The sequence below is a fragment of the Gekko japonicus genome, unplaced genomic scaffold (assembly GCF_001447785.1).
Source record: "Gekko japonicus isolate JY-2015 unplaced genomic scaffold, Gekko_japonicus_V1.1 scaffold208, whole genome shotgun sequence".
In the NCBI taxonomy this organism is placed as follows: domain Eukaryota; kingdom Metazoa; phylum Chordata; class Lepidosauria; order Squamata; family Gekkonidae; genus Gekko; species Gekko japonicus.
The window spans coordinates 1,008,608-1,027,532 of record NW_015173680.1 but is presented as its reverse complement, the minus strand read 5'-3'; the positions used below and the strand labels follow the sequence as shown (position 1 = coordinate 1,027,532).

The following is an 18,925-nucleotide window of genomic DNA, read 5'->3' as shown; positions in this document are numbered from 1 at the left end:
CAGTCCTGCCTGGTTGACAACCGATAAACAAAGCCTAACAAGCACCATCTCCTGTTAATAAATTATTACTGGAAGCCCACTTGAACCACAAGGAGTATGTTTTAATAAATAAACAGGATTCCTGCTTATGCAGAATCAAGAAAGCCTTGCTTTCAGCCACTGAGACAGCTCAGCAATCTGGAAAAGTGGTAACACCATGCAACAGAAATGTCAGTTGTGATGATCCTATTCAGCAGCAACACGGACAGATACCTGATGTGGCTTATGTATTTAGTCACACAACCCATCCCACGCACTGCCCCTCCTGTTACCTACCGAACCAAAAGCAGACAAGCTGCCAGAACAATACTAAATGTTAGCAATTACTGCACTCCAAGTAGATATATAAACTGTATTAAAAACATATGACATTTGGTTGGATTTATATTCTTTATTATCTGACTGCACATTCTAAAAGTCTCACTGATCTATTTCAGTGAAGTTTGGTTAGCAAAACTTCCCACAGCCTCTGACCCATTAACTGCATCTTTGTGCCTTCCATGCTGCTGTTCTTAATAGCATCCAAAATATCTCACTTTCCTTCAAATCTGCATTCAAATCTGTGGCTTTACAACTGGCAATCCCTGGTGGTCTCTGAGCAACGATTTGCCACAGCCAGGAGGTTACCACTGGACAAGTAAATAACAGATCAGGTAAGAGTGGTTTTTCCATTAGTGTCTTCCATGCCAGCTGCATTCCCATCAATAGAAGTTATGACTGGACTGTCTGTGTGCACTATATCTTCCATGCTGGAGAGGATCATGATGGTTTTGCACTGGAAAAGAAGGTTCACATTCCTGGAAATGGGGCTGGTAAGATGAATCAAACTGCTGGCTGTTGGGTCTTCTACTGCGATTCCATCTTTGCTGGGTGGCGTGAGGTGCAGGGGGGTGCGAAGGACTGTAAACAGACTGACTGTCGTAACAGGTGTTCTGGTTCTGGGTAGTTCTTCTGAAAGAGAAGCCACAAAGCTTCAGAGTGTAGACAACTAGGTCTTGAAGGACTTGGCAGAGAAGTTCAGACCACACTGTAAGTTAAGAAGGAGCCTCGAGGCTGTTCCATAAGCTTTTTTGCACTTGAACAGAGCACTTTTCAACAACACTTCAAGGCTTTGAGGGGGGGGAAAGGCTGCTAAGGCAGTTCTAACTTTCAGAGAGAAAGGCGAGTCATAAATAAACAAAGAGTTTCACTCAGACCACTCCTGGCAGCTGCAGATATAGATCCAAGCACAGGAAGGAGCTGCACAAATCTACACTAAATGGAACAAGACTCCCAGTTACTAGAGGGGCTACTCCTCAGAGATTTGTTGTTGTTTTTCTGCTGTCAAATCATAGCAGACTTATGGTAACCCATAGGGTTCTCAAGGCAAGAGACCTTCAGAGGTGGTCTGCCAATGCCTGACTCCGCATTATGACCCGGGTATTCGTTGGTGTTCTCCCATCCAAATACTAGCCCAGGGCCACCCCTGCTTAGCTTCCAAGATCTGACAAGATTGGGCTAGTCTGGGCTATCCAGGTCAAGGCCTTCAGTGATTAGAGAAAATAAAAATATTGTTTGGCACCATATATTGTTTGGGGTACGTTTTCTGACCTGTGGCAGGGGGAATGTCATTGAACATCAGTGTCTTTACTCAGGCAAGAGGCAGAAGTTACAATCTGCAGTTCTTTGCACTGATATAACAGATACTGCGCTATCTTCCAGTCATCTCAGAAAAGTGCAAAGTGAGCTTTGCCTGGCCGAGTATATTTGGCATGCCTAGGTTCTGCTACACAACCTTGAAAACTAGTATCTGGCACAAAATTTTGCATCTTTCACTCTTAAGAATTCTGTTGTCAGCCCATCAATAGAAGTTCTGACTGGACTGTCTGTCTGCACTGTATCTTCCATGCTGGAGAGGATAGTGAGGGTTTTGCACTGGAAAAGAGGGTCCATAAGAGGGAAAATAAACGTTTCAAGATTGGCTAGTACACATCACTCAGCACCACAGGGTTCCAATCAATGCACCCTTTCTTACCTGCCTGCCACCAAGTACTTCACAAAAGCCTATTTTGGAAAGGCTTACTTCAGAAGTACAATTATGCAAATCAATCAGACATAATCAAATTTAATTTGTATGATTTCTGACTGGATGAAAATCTGGGTGATTGTTGCTACTACACACATATAACTCCAGAGTGAAGTATCCTCTTCAAGAGATACAAACCATATATACATGTAAATCTATATACTATCAGTGGCATGTGGCCCCCATCTGCAGATAGCTAATTCCACGGATCAGGGCCACACAGACACTAAACAGATTTTTCAGCAAACTGGGAGGACTCCCCAAGTTTGCAAAAAAAAATAAATAAATCAGAAATATTAAAAAAAAACTATATGGGGGGAGCAATTCCTCCAAAAGTTAAGTAGCGTTTGTTGGCTGGACAGGGAGCCATGCTGAATTCAGCAGTGGGGGCAGCTGCACAGCCTCGCTAGGCCTGGCAGTGGCGGCCACCAGCAATAGTGCAGCCCATGAGTCGTGTTGGGCTCAGTAGCAGCTGCACAGCCTGGGAGCCCTGCTGGGCCTGGCAGCAGTGGCTGTGCAGCCTGGCGAAGGCCCTACGTTTTGCTGGGCCTGGAGTGAAGGGGGGATCTCACAAGTACCATGGTCCCACACTTGCTACTTATAAGATGCCAGGAATTCTCTCACCTGTATGGGTTTTGTCTAACCCTTCCTCTTCCAGCAAGAATGTGCCTGCAACAGAAAAAGCGAAAGGCTACTAGACTGCTGGCACTCAATTGTCATAAGCATGGGCTGGAAAATGCGAATAGAACTTTGTCTCCCATAATACCAAAATTCAGGGCACCTAATGAAGCACATAAGCGAAAGATTCAGAATGGACAAAAGTAAGTATTTCTTTACTGAACCATTAATTAAATTGTGAAATTTGCTGCCAGTAGACATGCCTCGAACATGGATGGCTTTAAAAGGGGAAAAGAGATTAGCCACAACAACCAACGGCAACTTGCACATTGGGAAACAGTGTACTTCTGCATACCTGTGCTAGAAAGCAACATCAGAGGAAAGCCTGTGCCCTCTGTGCCCTGTTTGCTGGCTGCTAAACAGGATGCGGAACTAGATGGATCACTGGTCGTCTTAAATTATATTAGCCTTATGGTATCATGAGATTCCCAGAATCTCTTTCAGCATCCTACAGTCTAGAAGTAGCGTTATCCCCAGAGGAGGAGAAGAGATTGTCCCTCTTATTGAATATGGACTTGGATCATCCCTGCAGTAGAGATTTGACTAATTTGTTTCTAGTTTTGTTTCAAAAGGAAGTGGAGCTCCCCAACAGCAGGATTAAGGTTTGACCTATTTTATACTCAAAGGGACAGAAAAAAAGATGGTCAAGAGATGGATCATTAAATCCACTAATGGCAAAGCATTCGAGCACCTGACCTCATTGTTTCCTCCTGCTCTTATTATACTGAGCATCCAGAAAGAGGGGACAGGGAGGGGATGAAAGAGAAATGGGAAACCTTTGTTCTTGCAATGCACACTGTTGCAAATTTCGTGGATTGTAGTCAGCTGCTTGAAAACCAGAACTGGGTGCATATCCGCACAATTCATTATTCATCCATCTATACACAGCCGTGTAACGATTCCTTTAAAGAAAAAACATTAATGGAGTTATATAGCTTCAATAGGATGAAAGTGAACTAACTTCTATGCAACAGCCTTCAATACATTTCAGCCGGAAATGCAGAGATTACAATGTGTAGATTTCTGTAACAGTGAAAAGTTAATTACAAATTGGATAAATCTTGGAAGGCTCACTCAAGCTTCTGTGCTGGGACCTTGGCATGGCTCACATAGACTGACCTATGGGGGTCTTTCACCTAGCTGGAATGGATGAGGGCTGACAAAATGAAACTTAATCCCAACAAAACATAGGTGCTACTGGTGTGTGTGTGGGGGGGAAGGTCTGATCTGGGAAATGGCTTAGCCCAGGTTCTAGATGTGGTTGCACTTCCTTAAAGGAGCAGGTTCATAGCTTGGGGGTGTTGCTGGGCCTGAACCTCCTGCTAGATAAACAGTGGCTGCAGTGGCCAGAGGTACCTTTCAGCAGCTTTGGCTGCTGAGTTACCTGTAGTCCTTTCTGGACAGAAAAGATCTTGCCACTGTGAGGCATGCCCTGGTAATGTCTAGATAAAATTTATTTATTTGATTCATAAACCACCCTCCCCTTGAAGAGCTTAGGGGAGTGTACACCACAATGTGCTCTACAAGGGACTGCCCTTGAAGACTGTCCAGAAGCTAGTTAGTACAGAATACTGCAGCCAAAATATTGACTGAAGTGGGTCATAGGGATCATATCACTGCAGTCTTGTTCCACCTACACTGGTTTCCAATTTTCTTCTGGGCTCAATTCAAGGTGCTGGTATTGACCTTTAAAGCCCTGTACAGCCTAGCAGCAGAAAAGGAGATTGGATTTATACCCCACCCTTCACTCAAGTCTCAGAGCGGCTTCCGATCAACACCCCTGCACAATACTTATCGGATTTGACTTCTCCACAGCTGCGTAGAGCATTTATGCTGGCCCGCTTTAATGTGCTCCCCTCTGCGGTTTTAGCAGGAAGATTTAAGAAAATCCCCTACTCTGTTAGGGTTTGTGGTTGTGATTCAGAGGAGATTGAAACAATCGAACACGTATTCCTCCACTGTAGTTTGTATGATGACATTCGGGCAGTCTATCTAGAAGCCATACTTAAGAAAGATATCAAGCAATCAGATGACAGAATGTTGTACCGTTTATTGGCTTCACAAAATACAGTGGTTATTGAAGCGGTGGCTAATTTCTGTAGCTGCCTCATAATGAGGAAGCTGTGTGTTAAATCCATGAACTGACGGGTGACTGTTTATGATTCTGATCCATGCCAATAAAGGTTTTGAATTGAATTGAGATCAGGGCCCTATGTGATCTTCTTCAATTCCGCAAGGCCTGTAAGACAAAGCTGTTCCACTAGGCCTTTGGCTGAGGCAGCGGTCATCCATGTATGGCCTTCCTGAGGTCACCCATTTATTAACAGCTGGCTATTATTCACCCATTATCAGTGGGCTAGGGAATCTCTCACAACCAGCTAATTCTATCCTTGGGCTGTGATCACCATTTTAATGTATATTACTGTGTTTTAAATGTTTCTTTATATTTATTGTATTGTTGAGGTGTTGTTACCCACCCTGAGCATGCTCACAGGAAGGGCATGCTATAAATCCTAAAAAAAAATAAAAAAAAATTGCGACTCCTTTCCCTTCCCCTCCCCACCTGTGAAGTAGGTGGGGCTGAGAGAGCTCTTTCAAGAACTGCCTTTTCAAGGAAAGCTCTGACAGAACTATGGCTTGCCCAAGGTAATCCAGCAGCTGCAAGTGGAGGAGTGGGGAATCAAACCCAGTTCTCCCAGATTAGAGTCCGTGCACTCAACCACTACACCAAACCTAGAACCAACATACTTTAAGGACTGCCTTCTCCCAAATGGTCCAACTTGCTCATTCTGGCCCTGCTTCAGTTGCCCCCACTATCTGATGCTAGATGGGTGGCGATGCAAGAAAGGACCTTCTGTTGTGGTATGTTTGAAAGTTTTTATGCTCGTTGCCTTGTGGGCCCTGATTGTGTAGAAAGGTTGCATAAAATGCTTTAAATAAAAGTAATATTTACTAGGGACTCTTATAAAAGAGCTGAGGAGGAGTGCACGTGTGCCTCTAACGTTCTAGTAGAAGTTCAGTAGAAGACTCATTCTTCCTAGCTAGGAGAGAACTCCCCCCCCCCCAGGTCACAATTAACAGTGTCCCAAAAAGTGACATTTGGTTAACGTTCTTAGATCACCTACAAGGATTGATTCAGGACTAGAGGGTCCTGCAGAATGTCTGGCTCCATCTTGCTCTGTGGGGCAAATCAAAAGGGACTGTTCACATTGATATGTAAAAATTATTATCTAGAGAATCTCATCTCATGGACCACAGGGATTTGGACATGATAATAATTTGGACCTTTGTTTGTAGTACTTCTCTAATCAAATATTTTACCTAATTGACAGAAGCTAGTGGCAGACTTGATAGTGAAACCACTTCCTCCCTTTAATGCTTCTTCAGGCAGGCAAAAACAACAAATCTTAGCTAATAAGGCAGCAGTGAAAACACCATACCTGCGGGCAGCTCCTCTTCTAAGGTCATCAATATAGTTCTTCCTGTCTATAAAATGTCCTCTGTAGCTATTGAACACTAGAAGAAAAGGAAGCTTCAGAACAGTTCCAAAAAGCACTATTCCAACTATTCCAAACAACATGCTTGAAGCAGCAGAATATCTACATTTGCCAAAAACGGTACAGATTTAGTTACTGTTTTTCAGACTGTTTTTCAAACTGTGTATCCTTGGAGAACCTCTAAGCTAAGGAAACAATCAGTAATGGCTGATAATTTGCCTTCTCTCTCTTTTTTGTTTTGGCCCCCTGCAGGGGATTTTTTATTGCATCTTCTATAAACTACAAAGAAACAAGGAGGGGTAACTACAAACTACAGGTGAAAGTAAAGAGAACCACTAAAAACCCAAGAGGTGGTGGTCATACATTGCTTACAAAATTAGCTTTAAGACAATTAAGATTTGTTAACATTGAAGGTGATCAAAAAGTCTATCGCTTCTCTTATATCCATTCCAGCTAATCAGACTATTCAAAGAGACAAACAAGAGAATAATTAATTTTCGCCAGTGCAAACATAAGGAAACATCAGCATCTCATTTTAAAAAAAATGTTGTTCCCCCAATTGGTAACCGCCTCCCCTCTTAAAACCAGGACTTCTTCAAACATATATATACTATCTCATCTCCCCTTCCTTTATTGCAATCTTTATCTTCTTCTCCTAATGGTCCATATTATTACGGCAAGTCTAACTAGCCTTAAAAACAGTTTCAGTTCTTTCCTTTTAGGGCCTAATTTTCTTCTGGAGAGTCTGTCCATAATTACCGGGCAAATTTTCTTCTTTATGTAGATTGGGTATAAATCCCTTTGCTTTACTTCACTTTCAATCTGCAACCGGTCCCAAAACGTCATTTATAGCTTATTGAGGATTCTCCTGTCTTCATAACGCTTGTCTTTGGAATCATGTAGTTGATTGTCAATTGTTGGCTCTGTTCTTTAACAAGTATATTTTTGGTACCAATAGGGGTCACCATAACAGTTCACAATTTGGTAGAGTCTGTGGTATTCAGGTCACCTGACCTGACCAGCCTCTAACTTCCTGAAGGAGCCCTTAAATTCCATCTCAGTCTTTCTCTGCTTTCGATCGCCATTTTCGGGGATGTTTAGTTTTCTTTTTTTAAACTGCAAAAGTCCCAAATGTTTGTCTTTCACTTGGGCGCTTCTTGTAGGCTCTTTAATACAGTCCATATTGCTTATAGCTCCGTCCCCCCCAGAGGATGCTCTGAATTCGCTTTGTTGTATGGGGGGAGAGTTCCCCCCCCCAGCTTAGTAGGGGAGGACTGCAAGCCGTTGCTCTGATGTTTTGTTTCAACTTTATTCACTCTTCATATGTAGATCAAGTAGATCTCACCAACAGGTATGCTTATTTACCGCCGACCTCCACTCGCTAGATGGGATATGCGTAGCTTAGTCCTTGCAGGAACACAGCAGAGAAAGTCGGGGCAAAGGAACACCTCCAACCACCAGCAGCGCGCCGGGGAGAGGCGACCCTCAGCGCCCCATGACTAGAGACCCATCACAAGGACCCCCGGGAAGTGTGCACATTCACACCCCCTCTCTAACTGCTGGTTTACAGGCTGCATCCCTAGGAGCCCCCAGGAGACACAGCCGCCATCAGCTCACCGAAACCCCACCCCCTCAATTTGCCTTCTCTTTCAATGGGCAGTATCAGAGGTGTGCAAGGTCTGTTCTAGATGAGAATCACATCATACAGGGGGAAGGCGGGGGCACAGTGGTTCTGGCCAAGTGCCCTAAGAACCAGGAATACATCTAGAACACACCCCAACATTCTGTCATATCCTGCAGTTTCATAGGAAATGTACAGCAAGTAGTATAGATTGGCATTGCCTTTATATTGCAGGGGAGGGGGGACAGAGAGAATTCTAACATGCCCAACCCCCCTAGCAAGTTTATGGCTGAACTGAAATTCGAACCAGCTATGGAGATGGAAAACTGCAAGTTGGGGGGGGGTCCCCCCAGGTTTCATCTATTCCCTGTAAAAAATGGAACATTTGAAGAAAATGCAACTATAAGCATTATTTATATTCTTACCAGGTCTTTTTAAAGCATCTAACATGCATTATGTAACTTAACACAAAATGCTACTTTTTGACATTTTTATAACAATTAAATGTGCTACTTTTATTAGAACAATAGCTACAAAAATAGTAACGCAAACAGTTGAGCAGTCCAGCATATCAAACCATATTATACTGGTCAGTCCTGGGCAGGTCAACTCAGCAATTAATCCTATCTAGTTCAATGGGACTTATTGCTAATAAATAAGCCATATGATGGCAGCCTTTGTCTGTACTAGACAGAAAAATGGGGTGTGGGTGAAAGAAAAAGGAGTTTAAGTCCATGATAAATGAAAAAAAGTTCTCTTGTCCACACAGTCAGCATTATCCAGGCATATTACAAATGCCTGCAATATCTTTTTACCAAGGGCAACACTGGAGTTACTGTATAACGCACATGCAATTATTCTTTTTTAAAACAGCTTCCAACTGGGAGGGGGACTAATGGCTGATTTACATCTTTAAGGAGTATCAATAAATTTGAATCTTGAATTAAACTTTGAAATAATGTTGATCGGTTCAGGATCATATCACATACAGTCAGTCATATGAAGTGCAGATAAAACTGGTCACATAAAACTAGGAGATTTTGGGGATAGACCCTGGGGAGGGGAGGGATCTCAGCAGGGTATAATGCCATGCAGTCCATCCTCCAAAGCAGCCATTTTCGCTCGGGGACTATCTTGGTTATCTGAAGATCAACTGTAACAGTGGGAGATCTCCAGGTGCCACCTGGAGGTTGGCAAACCGACACAAAACCCATAGTGTCTCACGTAAATAACAAATATTTCAACAGAACACCATGAGGTTTCTGCCTTATACTCAGAAAGGGGTTTTCTTAATTCACCACAAACGTTCCAATTTTTCATTTAGAAAAAATATAGTACTCAGGGGAAGTGAACAAAGTGACCAGTTTTCTCCATGTCCACTGCCTTTTCTTCTACATAAACCTCTGTTAGTAGAGGCTGCTTCCATCAGCAGAATAGAATTCCAAATGCCCCAGTCCCACTGAACACTACAAATAAGGAAGGGTACAAAACTTACGTTCTAGTGCCATGTTTGGATCCATTCCTTCAACATCAATTAGGTATCTTAACACAACAGCAGGAGAGCATCAATAAATGTGAAGAACAGAACAGAAAAACTGGGCATATAACAGAACGTTGCAAGTCAGGGTCCCCAACCTTTCTGATACTGCAGCCACCTCTAGAATTTTGAGAGAAGGCGGTGAGCGCCACCCCAAAACAGCTGCCACAGGAGGCAGAGCCAAATGCAGTACCTCCCTCCATGCTTTGTAAAAGAATTGTACGGCAACTGAACACATACAGCTGACTTATTCAGAGTCCTGCCATTGGTCTATCTAGTATTATCTATACTTTGGTTGAAATAATGGTTCAGTTAAAGGAAGGACAGCAAGCCTAAAGGAGGACTGGGAGAGAACATAAGAACATAAGAGACGCCAATGTTGGATCAGGCCAAAGGCCCATCCAGTCCAACACTCTGTGTCACACAGTGGCCAGAAATACCAGTGCCATCAGGAGGTCCAGCAGTGGGGCCAGGACATTAGAAGCCCTCCCACTGTTGACCCCCCCCCCAAGCACCAAGAAGACAGAGCATCACTTGCCCCAGAGCCCCTAGCTATACCTTGTGGCTAATAGCCACTGATGGACCTCTGCTCCATATGCTTATCTAATTCCCTTTTGAAGCCGTCCATGCTTGTAGCACCCACCACTTCCTGTGGCAGTGAATTCCATGTGTTAATCACTCTTTGGGTGAAGAAGTACTTCCTTTTATCCGTTCTAACCCGACCGCTCTGCAGTTTCATGGAGTGCCCACGAGTTCTTGTATTGTGAGAAAGGGAGAAAAGTACCTCTTTCTTTACCTGCTCTTTCCCATGCATAATCTTATAAACCTCGATCATGTCACCCCTCAGTCGTCTTTTCTCCAAGCTAAAGAGCCCTAAGCGCTTTAACCTTTCCTCATAGGGAAGGTGTTCCAACCCTTTTATCATTCGAGTTGCCCTTTTCTGCACTTTTTCCAAAGCTATAATATCCTTTTTAAGGTGTGGTGCCCAGAACTGCACACAGTATTCCAAATGAGGTCTCACCATTGATTTATATAGGGGCATTATTATATTGGCTGATCTGTTTTCAATACCCTTCCTAATAATCCCCAGCATAGCATTGGCCTTCTTTATTGCAGTCACACACTGTCTCGACATTTTCAGTGAGTTATCCACTACAACTCCAAGATCTCTCTCTTGCTCAGTCTCTGCCAGTTCAGACCCCATCAATGTGTATTTATATTTAGGATTTTTGGCTCCAATGTGCATCACCTTGCACTTGGCCACATTGAACCCCAACAGCTTCTACTCCCGAACTCTCATCTACCTCCATGATACAGCCCAGCTCCCTGAACTCTTAAGACTAAAACTAAGCTCCCTCTTTGCTCATGGCAACAGTCAGTCAAGACTGCAGGGGAAAGGAACCAGGCACTAGCTAAGGAAAGCCTGGGTGCTTAGCAATTCTCCTGATTCTCTAGTGGCTGGGAAATAGTCGCATATGAATGAGGGCAGTCAATAACTAGCCCTGTCTTACAATGACCCCACCCACTGTCTGAAAAGCTTGGTGGGGCACCAGAGGAAATACAGGCAGGTGCTTCATTGGGGAACCCTGTTGTAAACAGTTGGAGAAAGGCAGGCTAAACAGCACATATATAAATGTCTTAACAGCTTGACCCTATCCATGTTTAGATGGTTAGTTCAGTAAACATTCCCAAGATCACCACCAAAGTAGGCTAGCTTCATCATGGACACTAGAAACCATTTAAAAAATGGAGGAAAACAATGTTGCTTAAAACCATTCTATAGCTTCAAAAAAAGTACACAATACTCTGGCTTCAAGGAAATTGAGAAACTATCTGGAATAGTCCTCTGAATGGCCCACAAGCTTTTGAGAGGTGGATTTTATCAAGGGCCCAGTCTTTAGAGCAAAGACAGAGCCCTGCCTTACACAATGGAGGATACGTTCTTTGCTCCTGAGCAATTATAAGGGCACTACCAGTTAAAACCATGCTGTGGAATCAATATTTCCCAACCTGCACTAAAGAAGTCTGGTTCCAGATTTGACCCAACATGTGTCTGTGCCCCTGCTTCCCTTAAGGGGAAAATGATATTGCATGGCGATGCAACCAACCTTAGATCATGCTAAAACCTAGTTTTATTAGTTTTGGGTAACAAACAAAGCAGTGCTTACAAACAACATGATATAAACTGAAGTACCAAACAGAGGCTTTTGTCCAGGAGAATTTGGACCCTAAACCTTCTTTCCACTTGTGCTCCTCTTTGTCTGCCTCACAGGTGGTCCTCGGTAGCACAGTACATTCGTGCATAAAGCTTCTTGGAAGACAATGATCTTGCATGAGCAAAAATGTGTAGCACCAGAGGAACACATGTTCTACAACAGAGGATCGCCTTCACAACAGATGAAGAGAAGTACAAGAAGGCAGAAGGTCTAGGATCCAGACCACTGGCTTTACATTCAGCAAGGAATTGTGTGACAGGTATTCAACTGCTTGAATATCTCAGATCATTAACATTTATTTCTCAGTCAACTCACCTGCAAATAAGGTAACCAGTTCGATTCACGCCATGTGTGCAGTGAACACCAATCAGATTGTCTAGAAGACAGAGAATTCACGTTTGTTTTTTGTATATGGCTCAGCTGCACAGAATGTTATTCATTTGCCATTTTTCATTATGCAAGTCAGACAATGCAGACATTCCTACACAGCACTGTTTATGGCTAAGAATTAGCTCATTTATAAACCACTAAAAAGCTGACATAATCACACAGGAGACTAAACACCCCGTACTTCAGTTCCATCCTCAGTTAAAACCATACTAAGTAAAGACTTGTTGAAAAAGTAACAGTCACCTACTGTTCACCATTATTCCAGGGAATAGTTCGGCTTTCATTGTAAAAATGGTTGGCATGCACCAAGAAGAGAACAGGTACCCCTCCCCCCCAATTCCTTCCCTCTTCTCCCCCCATGTCAAGCTTTAGACTGTAAGCTCCTTGGGAAAGCAACCCATCAGCTTTGCTTATGCCCTATAGGAGAACTCTGCAGTGCAGACAGCCAACAGTAGCCCACTGTACAAAAGTTAGGAAAAACCAGTAAACTAAAATCACACATGCTATGCATTACTGAGACTGTAGTAAAGCCAGCTCTGTTGGCAGAGAAAAAGGTCAACACCACATCGTGTTAGATAATTCTCACCATTATGTTGGTTCTCCATCAAGAACTGCCTCACAGCAGTGATGAATTGGAAAACTGTCTCTTCATTTGGAACGTCATGTCCAACTGTAAAAATCTTATAGTGCTGCACGCTACCTGGTAGCTCCTGTAAGAATGGACAAAGCTTTCTTGATGTAACAAACATGAAAACAAGCTGTCACCGCCTACCCTTTTAAGGAATATTTATTCTCAGATACAAATGAAATTAAAAAGTTAATGTTTACCCCAGAGATCCTCTTTACTGAGAAGCCTTACCTATTTCCTAGGCAGCTGTGAAACAAATGGACTCAGAATGGGAGTTCAGCTACCTCACTGGAGTTTCCATCCAAGCTGAACTCCAGGTTTAGGCCCAATAAGCACCACTGACATCTAACCAGAGTATCTACATGGGAATTTCCCCTTGACCTATGCCCCAACCATTCCTGAAGTCACCCACATGTTTCTGCAGAACAGTGACTGGGTTATATCTAACTCCTACAGCTGTCCTGAATCTTACAACACACTTGCAGCGACCTCCAATATTATTACATCATACATTTTGTGCCTCCTATAAAGAGGCTTAATGATGCAACCCCTCACACCTTCTTTTCAGGCAAACTCAAACTACAATGCAGTAGTAATTTGCTGTGTTGCAGGTGTGGGAAATCAAACAGCTCACTCATTTTGGCCAAAATACTATCCTTGTTAGGTTTATGTACAATATTCCCCAAACACACACACCCTTCTGAAAACATTCTACATTGCTTCCCTGAATGCAATAGCTGTAAGAAACCCATCTGTAAACAGCTATACACAGTGCATCACAAGCTGAACATGAGTTAGCATAGAGATGGAGCTGCAAACAAGACTTATGCCATTTTGTACTATGTTTACTTCTCTTTTCAGTTGCCTTGAAGTCAACTCACACTGTAGCTGGTGCAGAACACTGTGGCTCATTTACTACAAGGAACGATGAGGAGTATGCACATTACATCCATTCTGCATTCACACCACTGGTTATCAGTTAGTTTCCAGCTTCAATTCAAGGTGCTGGTTATTACCTACATGGCCTAGGACCCACATCTACAGGACCACCTATCTTGACATGCAAAGCCTTCTGAAGCTACCATCTTGCTAAGGAGCAAGACTGTCCATACCAGAGCATTTTCTGTTGTGGCTTCCATCTGGATGAATGGCCTGCCTGATCAGGCCAAGAAGGCACCTACACTTGTGCCATTTTGCAAAATGTGTAAAATTGGAACTGTTCAGACAGACATCTTTATACAGGGAATAGTGATGAGGGAAAACAGATTTTTTTTGAAGGTCATTTTCTATAAAGGTAATCTGGATAGCCCAGGCTAGCCTTGATCTTGGAAGCTAAGCAGGGTTGGCCCTGGCTAGTATTTGGATGAGAGACCACCAAGGAATATCAGAGTCATGATACGGAGGCAGGCAATGGCAAACCACCTTTGAATGTCTCTTGCCTTGAAAACCCCATGGGGTTAACACAAGTCAGCTGCGACTTGACAGCAAAAGAAAAAAAAGGCTTCTAATTTTAATTGCTTATAAAATGTTTAGGCCGTTTTTTCTCGTGCTACATTGTTTACTGGTCATATTGTACTGTCTTAATTTCACTGTTGTCCAATTTATAGGATAGATTATACTGTTTTCATTTTCTTACACAGTTCATTGTATTCTACCTGTCTTTATTGCATTTTTTAATAACTACAATCTGCCTTGAGCCTTGACAAGAAAGATGGACAATAAAGGAACTAAAACAAACAGACCCTTGGCACTAAAGTCATAAGGACTTAGTTCCCCTCTATTCTGTGCTCATATGGATAACGGTCTGGTTCTGGGTAACACGCTTAAAGAAAGATGTACACAAATTGCAAATGGTTCAGAACAGACCAAAGAAGATGGCCAGAAGTCTGGGAAAAGTCCTATGAGAAGAGACTGAATTAAGTAGTTATGTATAATGTAGAAAAGGGGGTGGCAGCAGAGAGAGAACTACATGACCTGAAGGGTTGTCACAGAGAAAGTGGCAAGGATTTGCTCTCTGTTGCTCTGGAGGGCAAGGCTGGATCAAATGGGCTTAAGGTACAAGAGGACAGATTTCAACTGCACATTAGCAGAGACTTGTTAACTATCAAGGCAGTTTTACAACCAAACCAACTACTAAGGGGGGAATTGGCTCTCCCTCACTGAAGGTTTTCAAGTGGAAACTAGACAGGCATCCATTAGGAACATTTTTGCTTTAGATTTCTAGTATTGAGGAGGAAGGTGGACCATGTGGTCTGTAAGGCCTTTTCCAACTCTGCAATTTCACTCTGACAAAATATACTTATTCAAAGCTTTCTCTGTACCCCTGAATAAAAAAGATCCGCCTCCCAAACGAGAAGCATGACCATAATTTTAACAAGCATTTCCTTATGAAGAACCATAATGATCTTTTAAGGCATGTTTTATAAACTTACCTCTGGCTCATAATAGCGAGTTGTGTATGTTAAATCAATGATCAATCCAAGTTCTTCCTCCTGCTCTCTTACTTGATTAACAAGGTCAAATGGAGAAAACCGCTCATTTGGGGCAAGTCTCCATTCAAAACTCTGGGGAAAAAGTAGGATTAAAGGCAACCTAGAAAAGGTAGCTGAATAAAGTCTAGACTTTATTTATTTAGCATACACACACAGCTTTTGTTGTTCTTCTTTTGCATTGCTCCTCTGACACTAAGCATTCCAGCTCTCCCATTTTACCTCAGACACTTCTAGCATCTCTCCCTTATCTATAATTGAGTAAGACACAGCAGAGAAAATGCACTCCATCAGCCATTGGCCAGCCAGCTGCCGCTGAAGGCTGCTCCCCTGCCATTGGCTGGGAGGTGGGAGGCGAACGCTGCGTCTGAATGGCGCGGCGCCGGCAGCAATGCGCCCCACACCGCAGCCTGCTGCTTCCTTCTCCCCCCCCACTGTCCCCGTGGCTTCTCTGGGCCTCGCGAGGCCCAGAATCGCCGCTTCCTTCTCCCCCCCACTGTCCCCGCGGCTTCTCTGGGCCTCGCCAGGCCCAGAGTCGCCGCTTCCTTCCCCCCCCCAACTGTCCCCGCCCCACTTCGCCAACCCACCTGGAAAGCCGGACAAACGGGGGAAGCTTTCTTTGCCCCCCCCCCACTTTCTCTCTCTCTCTCTTTCTTCTTCCTCTCTCTCTCCCTCCCCCCTTCCTTCCTTCTTCCACCCACCCACCCTACCTGTCTAGGGGCCCGTTGTCTCCGTCCACAACGGGCTTTGCTCCCTAGTTTATATATAAACATCTATAACTTCCTAGACACGTTAAGCCTGTAGCCTCTAGACCTTACCGAGAAGCAAACATTGGCAACCCATAGAAGCTTTCTTCCTCCTTTCAGGGAAAGTTAGGATAAAATGTGGAAGGAAGAATCACATATACCACCCTGAACTTCTTGGACAAAGTGTGAGATAAAAATATACTAGACAGATACGTACATTTAGAATCAGATGAATGTAGTTGTTTCATACAGATAAAATCTAGGGCAGCAAATCATGCACAATGCAAACAGATCAAGGCTAAACCAGATACATTATTCAGAAAACCCCTGCATCAAACTGCTAATTTGACCAAGCAATGGGACAGGAAGTCTCCTCATTCAGATATGGATCAGGTATCACGATCAGTTTGACTACAGGCATGAGGCAAAACTGATCTGAAAAGTACTTTTGTTGTTCTTGACACAAATCCCTGTCCAATTTAACATTTTGTGCCAGAGGCATAATTCTGGCACAATGTCTGTACCTCTTATCAAGCCCCAGAAATGCTGTTTTATCTTGCATCTATTCTCTTATACACACTATTAAGCCAACCAGTTCACATTCTCATACCTCATCCAATGCTAGCTTAGTATGGGCAAACACAGAATTCTCTTTAAAAAGCTGACCAAATCTTTACACTGCCAACTGTCTTATTTGCTTTATGGATATCAACACTACTAAATCAAAAGCAAAAAGTAATTTAACAGTTAACATCTCCAAACACTTTACCTACCTTTTGAAGAGGAACTTTAAAAGCAATAAACCGGGTTCCAGGCATTCTTTTTCCAAGAGGTAGGTACTCAGTCCATCTAGAAGAGAGACCTCACAGTTATTCTACACTGTTTTGAACTGCAGTGTGTGTGCATATCTAGGTCTATAAGGCTGCAAAAAATGTAACCAAACTTCCTCAGACACTGAAATCAATAGGACTTGTCTTCCCATGTTAAAGATATATCCCTTGCCAACCATTGTTGAAAACCATGCATAAATAATTTAGATATATTAAACAGAAAGGGACATCCAACCATGATAGGTTAAGCCAATTGTATTGAGGTGGAAATCCAAACCAGGTGCACATATTTAAGTTCTCACCCTCCTACTCACGGAGTACAGAATGCCTGTAAGGTACTGTCGTGAAACGGGCCTGCTCCAACCTCCAGGCCTTGTTTCACCCTGTCCTCCAAGGTTAACACCTGGAGAGGCTGTTCTTTCTCTCTGAGGTAACCACTACCACCACCTGAAGAATTGCCTGCTGGGAGGGTCAGGATTCCCAGCTTCCCCTCCAAGTTCTGAGGTCTTGCCTCCATGTCTCCCACTGCCTGGTCGCTATGGGACCGTTTACTGCCTTGTGCACCCCTGGAGAAATAGCCACTTGCCAACTGACTGCCTTCCCACTAGTGCTCCTTTTAAAATAGCATGTCCAAGATGGTGGAGATCTATATGGTACAGAAAACCACTACCCACATCAAAAGTTATAAAGTATTTATTAAAAAGAAAATGTTTACAAGCATACTTTTAGCACAGCACCAGATTTGAGCAAGGGATTAAAAAGAAATGGGTAAAACACAATTCTTCCATCCCTCTCTCTATACCTGCCCTAACAGATTGTTAAAATATAGGACAGACGCCTCAGTTTAGGAAGTTATAGATCTCTACAGTGTAACCAGTACCTTGAAGGGTCCTCCAGCTCTCCAGGCAAGCACATGGTTAATGGCACCACCTCCAGACCTCAGTTAAGAGTTTTGTCTGCTCTGATGGTCTCAGCACAAAAGAAACCTTCCTTTGGTGTAGTTGTTAGGAATGTGAACTCTAATCTGGGATAACTGGGTTTGATTCCTCACTCCTCCACATACTGCATATACTGCTCTACATACTGCTGATGTGACCTTGGGTCAGTTACAATTGTTTCAGAGCTGTCCTCTCACAAGCAGTTCTCAAAAGAGCTCTCTTGGCCCCACCTATCTCATAGGGCATCTGTTGTGGGGAGGGGGAGGGGGAAGGGAAAGGAGATTGTAAACCGCTCTGAGACTCTGAGTGAAGGGTGGGGTATAAATCCAATTTCTTCTCCACTTCTTCTTGCTTCCAGAGGTTAGTCACCTCTCTTTTCCCCACCCATGACCAAGTCAGATAAGCTTTTCCTGGAGATTCTTCAGGAATTCTTTCCTGTAGTTTCTCTAGTATTTAACACCTGGAGGTCTCTGTTCCCTGCTGCGGGGGCCTGACCATCCCATTGTCTTGACACACTGGCATATGTATGAAGGTTCTCTGCTCAGAGGGGGGGGGGAGAGACTTTTAAAACTCAAAGTTAAGGTTTTGCTCATTTCAAACCTCCAAAGAAAATACATATTTCTTCACAGGTGCACTAACTCATTCATGAATGAGTTCTGACTCACAAAAGCTTATACTAGAAGTTTTTTTTTAATTGTTTCAGATGCCACTGGACTCCTGCTTCATTAAGTAACACCAGGACGCCCCAAAAGAGTAGGAAGCAGCGCCTTCTTTTTTGCTTTGCAACATGAGCCTCAGTGTTCTTAGAGATCCCAAAGGTGTGTGTGTGTGTGTGCGGGGGTGCGCCTCCAAATCTTTCCTTCTGGGACTTTTTAAGGCCAGGAGCTTCAGGGGGGCGATCTGTCCTTCCCCCTTTAACTAACACCCCATTGTTCTCAACCCTCTCTGTCGCTTCTGGAATCTACCCAGGCCTCACTAGGCCCTTTTCTAGATCGGGGGCTGGCCTGCGCGACACAAAATGGCTGCGATCGACACGCAACCGGATTCAGTACCAGGCAGATCGGGGGTAGACTCTGAAAGAAAGGCGGATACCACCGGTCCCACCTAAAGGTTGCTGACGGGGGCCGCTCCCTCACCTTTCCGGAATGCTGGTCTTCGACTTCTTGCCCATGGCTCCGCCGCTTACTGCCCAGGTTGGCCCACCAGCCGCTTCCGGTTCTTCCGCGGAATACGTGAGCCGCCACGCCACCG

General features: G+C 43.7%; 1 protein-coding gene across 1 annotated transcript; it reads right to left on the bottom strand.

Moving 5' to 3' along the window:
- Positions 1-398: 398 nt before the first annotated feature.
- On the bottom strand, positions 399-18,923 carry DUSP11 (dual specificity phosphatase 11). Its single transcript, XM_015423040.1, has 10 exons — positions 18,811-18,923; positions 16,680-16,755; positions 15,104-15,235; positions 12,630-12,753; positions 11,969-12,029; positions 9,396-9,442; positions 6,223-6,298; positions 3,559-3,684; positions 2,729-2,773; positions 399-990 (listed from the first exon to the last, which is right to left on the bottom strand). The coding sequence occupies exons 1-10, from the start codon at positions 18,843-18,845 to the stop codon at positions 741-743; spliced, it is 972 nt and encodes a 323-aa protein (XP_015278526.1). The 5' UTR covers positions 18,846-18,923; the 3' UTR covers positions 399-740.
- Between the last annotated feature and the right edge of the window lie 2 nt (positions 18,924-18,925).

What these genes read in the sequence shown, in the direction of transcription:
- DUSP11 (XM_015423040.1), bottom strand. Translation starts at nt 18,845, where the DNA reads ATGGGCAAGAAGTCGAAGACCAGCATTCCGGAAAG. An exon ending in TTAAAGTTCCTCTTCAAAAG is followed by an intron (nt 15,236 to 16,679) that starts GTAGGTAAAGTG and finishes CTTTTTCCCCAG; the next exon opens with AGTTTTGAATGGAGACTTGC. An exon ending in GTTAGACAAAACCCATACAG is followed by an intron (nt 991 to 2,728) that starts GTGAGAGAATTC and finishes CTTCTCTTTCAG; the next exon opens with AAGAACTACCCAGAACCAGA.